Here is a 14,159-nt window from a genome sequence, read left to right on the forward strand (position 1 = left end):
AAGACCATACCCCTAAAATGTGCACATTTCAGGTGTACAAAAAAAAAATGTCCCCCAATTGTTGTCATGAATGATAAATACAGCAATAAAATATTTTTAAAAAGCAAGCATTGTTGAAAAAGATTGACACGTTGTTATTTAAGTGGAAAGTCACAATTCTTAACGTTAGAATCTTGGAGGAACCTGAGCGATATAGCTCCAGGTTTCTATTCAATCTGAAATGTTAAATGAGACAAACACACTAAGTTTATACCATATTTTTATTATTTTAAAGATTGGGACCATTGACTGATATGAGAATTGGACCAGGTAGGTGAGACATCATCCATAAAAAATGATTTACTTCCGGCTCCAACCAATTGAAGTCAATTCAGTCACTATTTTTTCACAATTGGGATGCCGCCATGTTGGAGCCAGATCAAGTCAGTGAGCAGCGATTTGTCCGTTGCTTTGAGTCAACACTTTTATGGTAACTACTTTTCAGTTAGCCTGTTGGGAGCACACACCACTACCACTTGAAAGCGGGCTCAGAAGGAATCTGTCAAACGTTTAACATGAGCCCACGTACTTTTGTTGAATGATAATGACTGAGTAATAGCTGTTTCTTTTTTAGCTTCTTGGTACCAGCGGGTATTTCCTGTTTGGAACGCCAGGTGGGAGGGGTTAGTCAATCCAGGTCTTATAAACAGTCAGTGGTTGAGAGGCACGTTTAAAACCAACTCTAATTTGACAAAACCACTGAGTTAGTACTAAATAGGTACAGTGATGACACAATCCGTGTTAAATGGGAAGTTCATTAGCATAAGTTTGGTAATGCTTTAGAAATGCCGCTGGAGGCCGGCGACTGACTCACTCGGGATTCCAGAGACGAGTTTGAGAGGTCTCAGCACTCGCACAGCCCTGAGGGTCCGCAGGTCCACAGGGATGTTCATGTGGGCACCAGCTGTGGCCAGGATCCTAAAAATACACATCATTCACTGTTTTAACATCACTACTGGCAATTGTGATGGTGGAAGCATTGAACAAATAAAACAGTTTCAGTTTTTGTAACAAACTGATTTTAAAACGAGATGTAAAGTCACTTTAGTTATAGCCTAAAAACAAGAATAAATATTGGGTTAAGACACAAATTATGCAAGAGGGACATTAAATAGACCCATTAGCAGCTAAATCTGGCACAAATCTTGCGCTCTTGACACTAATGGTTTTTGTCAGATGTGTCTACGGGATTGGATTCAAAAATAGACTAAAAGCAACAAATGGACGTAATGGCTTAACAGTTTATTTTTTCTCAGCAAATGTAATCCAGTTGGAAAGAAAGAAAAATGTAAATTTTTACTTTTTCTTTTCAATGTGAAGCAGACAACTGTACCGCCTCTAAGTGTGCTACTGTATTTCCATTTAATGTAGCAGACCTGCACAGGGAGAGACACAGAATGCACAGCCACATACACCTGGCAGGCATCTCTACTCACATCCACCCACACACACATTGACGTGCCTCCACCTACACACAAACACTGGAAAACAGCATCCAGAGCGACCGACAGGCACCGCGTCCAAACCTAATCTGGATGGTTCTGATGAGGCTTCTGCTATTTTCAGTCATAAAGGACCCATATCATAAAAGATTTTTCTTTCGTAAACCGAGAAAAATTAAGCATCAAATTCATTTTGTGCAGCGCAATTTATAATTTTCTGCTGTTTTTCTGTTTTTACAAACACTGACAAATGCATAAACTTAAAGAAAAACAACTTATCTTTGGACATTGTTAGGAAGTGTGGAGGAGTGTAAATGTGTGTGTGCTCTCATCTGCTTGTGTGTGTGTGTGTGTGTGAGCAGGGGGTAGAAAGCACATGGCAGAAACTCAAGTATAAACCCACGCAGAATCTCTACTGAAAGCAGTGGGAGGTAGAGAGGCCAAATGAGTGAGTGAATGAGTGAGGCTATGTTCACACTAATGCAGATAAATCTGAAAACGCTCACAAATGTTTGGAGACTTTTCTTTAAAGCTTCACTGTAGGTAGTGGACACCGTGTGCGCTGACTGCTGCTGCTTCAATCAATCTCCAAACTTGAAACACTTTTCTTGGATCAATCATAGTCTGGTTGACGGAAAACCACCATCTTAAAAATAACACTTTATTTGTCTTCGTATGGCCAAGGAGCTCCCCGTGAATAAAAAGTTACCATGGTGCAAAAAAAAAGAAGCTTTCCAGGCTCTTAACAGAGACTAGAGCGTAAATGTTGGACCTTTATTCGCAGTTTTCTGCACATAAAGTCAATACAGTCAATGGAAGGAGCTAATAATGGCAGGAAACATGCCAAACTTGTATTGTTAAAAGACTAATTAAAGTGCTTTCCTCCTTTTCTTTGATGATTTTGTCTGAGCTCCTGTCGAATTCCAGCTCGACTGAGAAGGACTATTCAGTTTCCTTAAGTCAAAACCAAATTGATCTTTAGTGTGGTGCAGTCTATAGATAACATATACTTTAAGTTGTATTCCTGTAAAGCCTGGATGAAAAGCAAACTTGTGTTACCGGTACTTGTCTTCAAATCAAACCAGCTGACCCGGTGTTTACCGGTGACTTAAAAAAACTATTTTTATTGGAATCGATAGGAAAAATTCTGTTTGTACCAGCTGTTGGAGACTGTTTCTGTCAGGAACTGTTGGTGTAGGACCCAAAATGCAGGTTTGATAAATAATAAATAGGGTGTAAAAATGACAAAACCATTGGAGCAACAAAACTGGAGACAGAGCAGATGACCTGACAACAGCTGTGGAGAATCAACCTGCACATGGTGAGACTGAAAGGGGAACAACTCAAAACCAAGCCAAAAAAACATAAATGAAAAACCAGCAATCCTATGGAATGCAGAAGATAGTGGGATATGGGATGTATCTTGGGAGGAACAGTTGGGAAGATAAAATAATATCCAGACTCAGATTTGGCCAACATATCTCAATGAGCAGCTTAGGTAAACACACAAGTGGGAAATAGGACTTTTGTGGTGTTGATGAATCCATTGAACATGTAATAATAAGCATACAAACAATAAAAATAAGCTGGTATTTACAAAGCGTATTATGTAGTCGAGCTGGTTGTGATATTTTTATTTTATTTTCGAGAACGACCAAGTTTGTGGGTAGAATTGAGGTGGAGGAATAAATACTTTTTATAGTGCTTAGAATGATATATTGTTCATTTAAACTATATATATATAGTCTGGGGTATGCTACAGTTCTCCTGATCCACACCCTAGAACAGGTAGTGGGGGTGTATGCACCAACCAGTTGATTGCCAACCACCAAAATAAAAAAATGCTAATAAGAAGAAGAAGGAAGCGCACAACCCTGAGGTTTCTTTTCTGGTAGGTTAGAAAGCAAAAGCCTTTGTTCTAAAATGTCTTTCTATGTTTTTGCTTTTTCCTTTCGATGTTACTTTAACTTTTCTTTTTTAACTTGAACTGTTAGGTAAAGAACTACGGTTTATATGAGACACAAGTTAACAGTGGTGATCCGTTCTATACTATAAAAGTCCTTTATGCTGCTTCTGCAACATCTAACAATAAAAAACAACTTTCTAATGAATAACAATGTGATAAAAACATTTTTTTTAAAACAATAAAAACAATTTTAACATTACCGGTAGTTTGAAACATAAAACCCATTTACTGAACAGAAACAGAATTTTAAAAGCGTATTGTTTAATATATTTTTGAAAACTCTTCTTAATCCCGGGTTACAGCAAAAAAGATAAAAATAATCAACAATAAACTGTTAAACTAAGTTCAGCATGTTGGTTAATATGATTTGCGGCAGAACCAAGGATAAGCCACACAGGTACTCATCAACCTCCACAATTCTACAAACAAATAGAGAAAAGCGTTCATCCCTATTTCACTATTCCCTGGCCCCTTATTCTATATTTCATATTTTCACAAATATAAAATGTCCAGAACAATGATTTTAAGATAACATCTCCAAAGCTGTCCCTGTGTGTGGAAAAAAAGCTGTGATTTCTCCCTGCTTTGTGATAAACAGGAATATTAATTGTTCCTTTTCAAAGCATTGGGACAAAAATCCGCAGTTTGAAGATTTTTGCAAGCTTAAGATGACTGGAAAAATATAGTTTATATCTAAATATAAAACCCATGTTTCATTTAACTTTTTCCCTTTTTGTGAATATCAAAGGAAATGCATGATGGGAAACAGGGATGACAGGAACGAGTGCAAAGCAAGCACATCAAACAAAAGTAGGCAGCTACAGCAGTTCTTTCAAGGTTTTGCTGTGAGAGAAAAAAAAAGCAATTCAGAAGAGACTGTAAAAAATAAAATGTCCTGTGTTTTTATATTAGCTCATTAATCATACCTCCATCAGGTTTTTTGGTTTTATTACCTTATTAGGTTTCCACTAGATTTTTAGTTTTTAAAGATGAATACCTTTTAGTAGTCACAAGCTTCAATATTTGCATTTTTATTGTATTTGACATAAATATATGTAGAAGACTAATTTTTGTCAAATAAATTTAATGGTAACAGTATATTTGAAACTTGGAAAACAAATATAAACAAGTAAGAGTCAGTTATTTTATATAAAAGACTGATGTATTGGCAAATAAACTAAGGACGCAAGGTATGAAGATTTTTTTTTTGTTGGGAATACATATACGAGCATTGCTCGTTTATTTTCCCTTAATATGGTTTGTAAGAGACTGACAATTGTGGGTTTCACACAGGAAAAAATAAAAAAAAATCCCTGGTATAACATTTCTATTGTCACCACGATAATTGTTATTTCTTAGTTTTGGTTGTATTTGACGCCACTGTATTCAGCTCAGAGTAACCATGTAAACAAGGTAAGCAGTGTAGAGTTTTTGATTTGTAAAAAACTATTTTTATTAAGGATCTCATACCAAAATTAAAAAACATGGTATTGATTTCTTTTAGGTTTGATACCAAAGAACACTTTAAAGATGAGGAAAAGCAGCTTCCTGCGTCGTGAGATTAGAAAAAAATGCCATTTGCCAAAGTTCACAGTTATTCTGAGGCTATGTTTGTTGGTTTCAACATGTTTTAGGTTCAATTCCATTAAAACTACTTTGTTGTTCACATTCAGATTATTTTTTGTGAGTTCACTTCATTTTGCTGATTTAAGTTCTGCAGTTTGGTGACTCGTTTTGAAATTGATTCGTCTTGGTGTCACTCCAGTTTTTGGCTGCTTGTGGACCCTATGCCCTCCGTTTCTACTTGCTGCCAGTCCGGGCAGAAAAAGGAAAGATGACTTTTCAGTATAAAGCACCTTCAGACTGGAACTCTCTACAAAAACAATTAATCTCTCAAATCTCAAACCGAGGCTGCAGTTTGAAGCCATTATGAAGGACCTGGAAATGAATAAATCATTTACCTGTAGCTGTTTTTTTTTTTTACTTTTTAAAGTTTTTACATTCGTATGAAATGTCTAGGGGGTGTGTAACTTTTTGCCTCTTGGCCAGGATTTTCTTTAGAACAGAGATTAATGGGTTTTAATAGGACTTTCCTGGTTAAATAACAGTAATAACTGTTTGACTTCCGGGTTGAATCACATTAACAATAAAATAACTGGAGCCAGATGCCATCAAACATTCCAATTACTGTCAATACTTGGAATAAATAAATAAATAAAATCAATTAAAAAAAAGACTTAAAGAACAAGTAACAATAAGAAACACTTTTCACAGATCATCCTGTGTGTTCCATGTTCTTACAGCTGCTGTACAGTATAATCAAGAAACACATATTTTACACGTTATGGATGCACAATTTAATAAGAAATTTGAAAAATAAGCTTTAACAGTGTTTTTTCCAAAATCTGATGTCCTGAATCAGGAAAAAAAAGGTGGACTTGTGGTAAAAAAGGATGATTTATTATTTCATCAAACATCCATCAGCAGAACAGTGAGATTAAACTCCACTAAAACACACACACAGCTCTATAAAACATTCATCTGATAACCAAACCGAGCTCCTGTTCATGTGAGGCTCTTAAAGATAAGCACTATTGTAGAGAATTGTAGAACATGGGCTCTGGAGAGGCAGAATTCATTACCATCGCAGAAGGCAGCCTCTCCCACACACCTCCACCTACACAAAGAGCCGCACCAAAAACGACACCGAGCTACATATGTTCTGCATCTCAGCGCACTCCGCAGAGGGAAACGCTCAAACCGAGTTAATTCACATCAACGCCACAATTAAGCCTGAAAAAAAAAGGATAAGTCATTCATTTAACATAAAGACACTTTTGTTACGCTGTAACCTCGTAACATTCTGAATTAACTATTAATAACAAATAAGAATGTTGAGTGTGATGCTGTAAGTGATGTGATTTTACGGGTAATTCCTGCAAAATGATTTTGAAAGTCAGAAACAAAGCCAGTTCATATGAGCGAAAACCCAGAGCTGCTTTCAGTTAGTTTGTTTGTTCCTCATTTAGGTTGTGGTTTACATGCGTGAACCACATACATAATCCAAAGTAAAAGCAGATTTAAGAGCAGAACATTGTTTACTGTCAAAAACTTTCAACCTTACATATAAAGTGGCAAAAGCAACTTTTTCCACGGGATTACCAATCACCACAATAGAAGTCATTGATGCCTTTATTACATGATTTTTGTTCTGTTTCAATTTCAAAATAAAAGACCCAGCCTACAGTCATTTTATAAATGGAGCCACGGTGCGTGTTTCAATCAAAAACACAAACTAGAGAGAATTTTATTACCTTTTTCTAAGGCTTGGTGTTATGTGAAAGAAAACATTTAAAAGACACCTGCCTTATTCCAAATATTTTTGTTCAGAACAGGATTTCTTTCTGGCTCCCAAAATAAAAGCTACATTTATCTTGACTATGTTTTGTACAGGTTCAATGCTTAAGATCTGAACGTTCTTTTTCCTAAGTTTAGTTTTGTCATTTTTAAGTTTTGTCACGTTTCGCTTGAGTTTGCCGCAGATCGCTGTCATTTAGGCCCTTCAATCCACTGCAGTTCTTCATATAGCTTTACATTCTCACCATTTTAATCACAGAGCAGCTCCACGACGTATTCAGGGTACAGGGCTTTGATAAGGGGCGCCATTATTGACCAAGCCCATTGACCCCTCCCACCTGGCATTCCATACAGGAAGTACCCGCTGGCACCAAGAAGCCAAAATCCCAAAGACCTCTCCAGAGAAATAAAGAGCTGTTACTCAGTCATTCTATTGGTCAGAATAACCGCTCTTGTTCTGATACATTTTTTGAACAAGTTCTTGCTAATCCTAATTTCTTTTATGATATTTTTTCTGTATTGTAAGTTGTTCAAGTTATAAGCTGACCAATCAGATGCATAAATAAAAGTAGATGGTCTCACACTTGGAACGTTTGATTGACATATTTCGTGTAGCCCACTTTCAAGAGTGATGAATCACAGCTTACTGACCACATCTGGCTCAGTGAGACAGAAAAATGGCAGCTGAATGGACTTCATTTGGTTGGAGCCAGAAGTAAACCAGATGACATCACATTCATTCTATCCGGTTCTCAGATACAGTCAATGGTCCCAACCAGACCTGGTCCTGGGATGAAACTTACTTTTATTTTTTCTACACTAAGTCATGTTTTAGTCTTATGTTTGGCTGTTTCTGGTGATAATCTGTAACATAAGTAAGCCCGATAATTCAGAGCAGTGTGTTCGGTGTTGATGAGGTGTGGACACAAAAATGTTGTCCTCGAACTCAGTGTTCGAGGACAGTTTACAGTTTATAGTTTCAGCCAAGCGTGAAACTGTAAAGAGAACAGTAGGAAAAGCTGGGATGAGGAGGTTTCTGCAAACGTATGCGCATACAGACTTACAGCTGCGCAGTATAGCTGATGTTTTACTTAACAGTAGGTTCCAGCGAACTTACAGGTCATTTAGGAGATACGTTACAGCTAACTAAAGCATAAAGTCCACCTGTTCCCACTTGTTTGCCAAAGGACATAGTCGAACATTTTGGGATTTCGGGAGGTTTAAATTGGATTGTGGGAAAATTGTTCGAGCTGGGGTCTTTTTTGCTAGACACTCCTCAGTCAGATTAGGGGTTTTAATTGACCTCCACGTCCCAGCAGATTTGCTTCTAGAATTTCATTAATATGAATTGGAATAAATGCCGCCAGCACTGGCCCAGTGGCCTCGATTTAGTTCCCAGCTGGCCATGTGTGTTTTCTTTTAAGTCTGACTTACTTGTACTGTGCCACTGCAGCGCATGTCTGTGTGTGTGTGTACGTGTGTGTGTGTGTTACAGACAGTGACAGCATATGTGCTACTAGTAAATGTGTCAGATAGGTGGAAAAAAAATCAGGTCGTCTGTTTCCAATTCCAGCCACAGCTGGAACTGTAATAGAGAAAGGAATCTGTGAGCTGCACAAAATACACACACAACTTTTGAGCATTTTATACTGTAACTGACATCCTTTCAGGTAGTTTCAAGAAGCTTACAAGCCTCTAAAAACTACACAAACACACTATTGTCCTCACACAAAAAAAGTATTTTCTAGAAAATACTCTCTACTGTCCAACCAGACACTGTCAGAGACTCAACTGGTGTCACTTTACCTTTCTGTTAAGCTTTGTGAATACAGAATCTGTATTATCATATTCATTTATAATAACAGTAGAAAAGTAAAAACAAAAAAGAAAAGAAAAAAAGGACTCTTTATGACATGTTAACTCAGATTACAGACCAAAATGTCACATTTTTTGGAATATAAAGATAAAAAAGTCATAACACAAACATCTTAAATTGACTATTTCAATCCTTTTAAATTACTGTTTCATTTTAAAACTGTTTTTAAAACATTTGTTTATTTAGAATGTAAGCCATTCTTAAAATTGCTGAACTAAAAAGAAACTTTTGCCCTGTCCTTTATTTTCCGTATGAGGGTGAATGAATGTTAGAGGTGTAACAATTAATCAGTTAATCAATGTATCCATTTCTTTTCCTGGGATCAAACCAGATCGATATGTCTGAGGCACGATGGAATCGAATTGACCTATACCATTAAAAAAAGGTTTTAAAATCAGATAAATCGATAATCGCATAGAAATTGGAAAATAGCCTTTGGATTTAGGCATGGTAGTTTTATTTTACTACAGCAGAAACGTGCATCACAGCAGACAACACACGCATGTGATGCAGCAAAAATGGATCAGTCCATCATTCTAGTCCAATGTGTGGAAACACTTTGAATTTAGCAAAGACATGTGACCATACAGTGTGCCAGAATGTTCTAATGATGTTCCCTTTGGATCATTTGGATGTGGAAAAACAACAGTGGGCTAAACTTTAGCAAACTAAAATTTGAATGGCTTTGTCTTTAATTTTTGTTTACTAGTTTGTCTGTACACATATTTAATTTCCACTTGGTTATCTTGAAGAAATTCAAAGAATCTAGACAACTTCACTTGCACTGTTCAGTACCAGGTGGAAATTTCGGCTAAAGATGTCCTGGATCCATTTTAGGTCAACATTTAAAATCAACCGAAATCGAAAACGAATGGAACACACATATAATCCAATCGTTGCTAAAATGAATTTTTACACCCCTATAGTGAATTAAAAAACTCAGCACTTATGACAAAAGACACATTTTTTAAACTCTCAGATGAGAAAAGTGAAAAGTGATTTCTGTTCGGTGAGTTTTTATGGTAAAACCAAAGTTATAAAATGTGAAGCAAATATTAAGGTTTGGCTTTGTATAAATCACCAGAGAAGGTTTTGCAGTTTTAAAAAGTTAATTATAAAAACTTGTCTTTTATTTTTAAAAACAATTTATTGTTATGGCCCTGGGCCGTGTGGGTGTGTTTCTGAGGTTTGCCCTTTTTCTCAAGAGCCAATATAACACTCAATAAAAGGTTGGACTTGGCCTGAAATTTTACTTTGGATCATTTCTGTTCCTCTTTGTGTCCAGTTTAAAGTTTAATTTCAAAGTGGTACCTAAGAGTAAAACGGTAAAATGAACAACTTTACATTTGTGCACGTCTTCATGATCACGGCCATGTTTTTCAGTCTAAACGGAAAAGCAAAAGGATGAATAAAAAAGACTCAATCCGCTGCTAAAAGGATTTTTAAAAAAGCAAAAAGTAATCAGAATTTAAACTTTAAACGGTAGGTTATCCATTTGCTGCCCTGAAAATATGATGCTAAAGTCCCTTTCATGTGGGAGCCAAAGAGAGACGCAGGAGTTAAACTGAAACATTAAAAATGCTGTAAAAAAGAAAGATGTGGGTGTCAGATTGAAATGAGATGTCAACACGCCAACAGCAATCTCCGCTGCACGTTGAATACTGCACCATGAGCGGAGTAACAGTGGAAAACATGGATAACTGCACAACTAATTCACTGAAGCCAGTCCTACAGGGAGCAAATTAAGATTCTCGTCATGTTTATCTTTTTAATTTTTTTCTCTACCTCTCTTTTCCCTGTTGTTTCTTTCTCCGTCCATCTGCTCTTTCTATGCTTTTGAATAACATCTCCAGCGCCTTGTTCACATTTTATTCACAGAGGTCCTGGGGGCGAACCAAAGCAGGTTTTAGACACAACTGCCAATCCACCCACCTATCGCTGACTGCAGAGCCTGCCTGCAAATGCGCTCCTCCTGCATTCATGTGTTTGTTGTGTCATTGTGTGCAAACTAACATCCACAAAGATACATATCTATACAATTAAAACCAAAAATTAGAAACGAGGAACATCAGCCCGGCTTTAGTAGCTGCTTGACTGCAGCACCAGTGACAAATACTGATAAATACCACGCGTGCAGAGGGACATGCTTGAATGCACCGACACAACATGACAATCAGTGTCTTAAATGAATGTGTTGGTTCACCAGCCGCAGCCTGGATAACAGAAAATGAATTCTGTCACAATTAAACAGAGAATTTGACAGTGAGGAGGATTTTAAAAGCTGTGTTACTATCATCTTTTAGTAAGGCTTGTAATCACTGTGCATTCTGACACACTCCACGTATTTATGCAACCAAATGACAACCCACACCGAGATTTCATTTTATTCTTTTCCAATTTGAGTGTTTAACAGCGATTTAAACCATTTGCCAGATATTGCATTCAAATGTAGTAACAGTTTTTTCTGGGAAAACTTATGGACTCACTCCGATTTTGCCTCCTGAGTCTTTTAATTATGACTTTATGATTAATTAATGTGTCATTATTGGACATAGTATCTGCAGAGCAGAAGCAGTTCTTTAGAAATTCACTTCTATGTTTTTGACATGGAGTCATTTCTTACACTGGTGGGTTATGTTCAGTAATTCAATCTTAAAATTATTGTTTCAAGTGAAAAATTAGGACAGAAATAACATAATTGGATTGTGGTTTGGGAGGCTTTCCTATCAAAAAGGTGTAGGAAGTTTGGGTTGTTTATTTATTTTTTGGTTTTGCACCAACAAGTGTTCAAGTCTCCAAACTCAATCACAAATAAATTACAGAAAGTTGGTGGCTAAAGGACAAACAAAAACAATACAAATATTATGCCAAATTGTCGAGGGAGACCAGATGCCCACACATCATTGGCTGGAAGTGAAAATTCCGCAAGTTTTTAAGATTGCAGCACCTTTTATTAAAACATTTTAAAGTGAGTAAGTGGTTTAGTGTGTAAGATGAGCTTAAAATGGGGCAAGAAACTGTAGTTATACCATGGTACTCGATTCTGATTGGCCGCTGGGTGTGGATTAAAAAGTGACAATGAACATCTAAAAAAGAAGTTCCGGTCACATAGCTTAAATGCACTTCACCAACTTCTTTGAAACAAACTTTTGTGATATATATATATATATATACATAAATATATATATATATATATATATACACATAAAGGAAGAGATACAGACCACGGATGTTAAAACACGAAAGCTCCTCACCATGCATGGAGGGTTCCATCCCAAATCCAGCACCCTGAGACTGTAGCCACAAGGAAGGAGGCAGAGGACTAGTGAGCTTGGAAGCCACTATCCAGGATGAAACATCCAAGATGCATGAGTACATCAACTGACCACATCACTGAGCATACTGTCACCAACTGACAGTATGCTCAGTGAATGTCTCAAGCAATGGAGAGCAGAGGATACAGTTCTGGAGGACAGATCCTCATGGGAGGACAAACCCCTGCATGGGATGTACCACTGGACCATAACTGAAGTGGCTGATATCAAGAAGTCCTACCAATGGCTAGAAAGGGCTGGCCTACATGACAGCACTGAAGCACTCATCCAGGCAGCTCAGGAACAAGCCCTGAGCACCAGAGCAATAGAGGCTCAGATCTACCACACCAGACAAGACCCAAGGTGTAGGCTGTGAAAAGAGGCGCCTGAAACAATCCAGCACATAACTGCAGGGTGTAAGATGCTGGCAGGTAAAGCATACATGGAGCGCCACAATCCAGTGGCTGGAATAATATACAGGAACATGTGTGCAGAATATGGACTGGAAACCCCAAGGTCAAAATGGGAAACACCTCCGAAGGTAGTAGAAAATGAGAGAAGTCCTGTGGGACTTCCAGATCCAGACTAATAGGATGGTAATGGCGAACCAACCAGACATTGTAGTGATGGACAAAGAACAGAGGAAAGCCGTTGTGTTGGATGTGGCAGTGCCAAGTGATGGGAACATCAGGAAGAATGAACATGAGAAACTGGAGAAATACCAGAGAAGAACTGGAGAAAGCCTGGAAAGTAAAGGTGACAGTGGTGCCTGTGGTAATTGGAGCACTCGGGGCAGTAACCCCCAAGCTGGAGGAGTGGCTACAACAGATACCTGGAAAGACCTCAGACCTCTCAGTCCAGAAAAGCGCAGTGCTAGGAACAGCTAAGAAACTGCAGGACCCTGAAGCTCCCAGGCCTCTGGTAGAGGACCCGAGCTTGGAGGAGAAACCACCCGCGGAAGGTGAGAGGGGCGTTTTTATCACTCTCCTTTGCCGCTGCAGTTTAAGTCTTTAAGTCTGCTCAGCCACTACCACGACAAGAATAAAGTGCTAAAAGTTGATTGAATTGAATTTTATTTAATTTGTGACCATGGTATAAATGGGATAATTTCCCTTAAAGTGTTCGTTATCAGAAATTAATAGACTTCACGAAAGTCTACGATTCGCGTCAAATGGTTCAGCCTTTAGCGTCGTCTGTTAATTTCTGAGAACGGATATTTCCTTTGGCATTATCACATACTTTTTTTATCCCATTCAAAATTGCTATATACAAAAGGTGTTGATTTGTAAAATTATAAACCCATTTACATTTACATCCCTTCGACTACCACAATTTTTTAACCCTTAATGCAATGAATGTGAATCATATAGTAATTTGTTTTATACTTGTGCAAAGACGCTTTTCTCTGGGAATTAGCTGATAAATGTTGATTGCGTAGTTACGGTGTGTGAAAGGGCGTAGTCGGTGTCAAAGGTTTAAAGCTTAAAATGGTAAATAACATAAAAAATGAATATTTTGCAACCGCAATGGGGGGGACTTCTGGTTTTGGTCGAGAACCTCCGGTTCTAGCTTATGATGTCTGGGCGCCATCTTGTTGTCAGCCTCCAGTTCATTCTAAAAATATTCCCATCCTTTCAAGAGGAATAAGCTCTTATCATAAAGATTCTGTCATTGTTATGTTAGTGTAAACCAGTAAAAATGATCGAAAGGACTTCAGAAAAAGTACAAACTTGGGTTACTGAACACTACAACAAGAGTACAAGAGCAAAATACAAGTACAAGAGCAACCAGAGCAAAATAATATAAGAGGTTTAGCTTTTCTAAAATCCCTGATCAATTTTTAAAAAATGATTTTAATAACCTCTTTAGACTTTGAATACATTCACGCTCTCACGCTGGGATGGTCAACAAAATGCCCAGAACAAGAGCTTCAACCAGGAAAATGTCACGTTGTCCTGATGTTCAGAAACGCTTTCTACTCTCAGAAGAATCTAATCTATAAGCAACATGTGTAAAACATTCAGCATGGAAGACAAAAGGAAACTAAAAAAATTGTTGATTAACTTCTACTTTTCTGTCAGAGTAAGAACATTCTCTGAAACCAGATTTTCTCAGGAATACTGACAAACAAAAGTAGGTCATTGATAGAAAGAATTCTCCCTTTG

General features: G+C 37.5%; 1 protein-coding gene across 4 annotated transcripts in view; it reads right to left on the reverse strand.

The window, feature by feature from the left end:
• Nucleotides 1–14,159, reverse strand: part of LOC101173258 (voltage-dependent R-type calcium channel subunit alpha-1E) — a 67,947-nt gene that overhangs the window by 35,083 nt on the left and 18,705 nt on the right. For all 4 annotated transcript variants that reach the window (XM_020711142.2, XM_020711144.2, XM_020711145.2 and 1 more), the window contains one exon: nt 854–957. In XM_020711142.2, coding sequence (XP_020566801.1) covers nt 854–957 — 104 coding nt within the window. The remainder of the gene's footprint in view (nt 1–853; nt 958–14,159) is intronic.

Source organism: Oryzias latipes, chromosome 17 (genome assembly GCF_002234675.1).
Source record: "Oryzias latipes chromosome 17, ASM223467v1".
Classification (NCBI taxonomy): Eukaryota; Metazoa; Chordata; class Actinopteri; order Beloniformes; family Adrianichthyidae; genus Oryzias; species Oryzias latipes.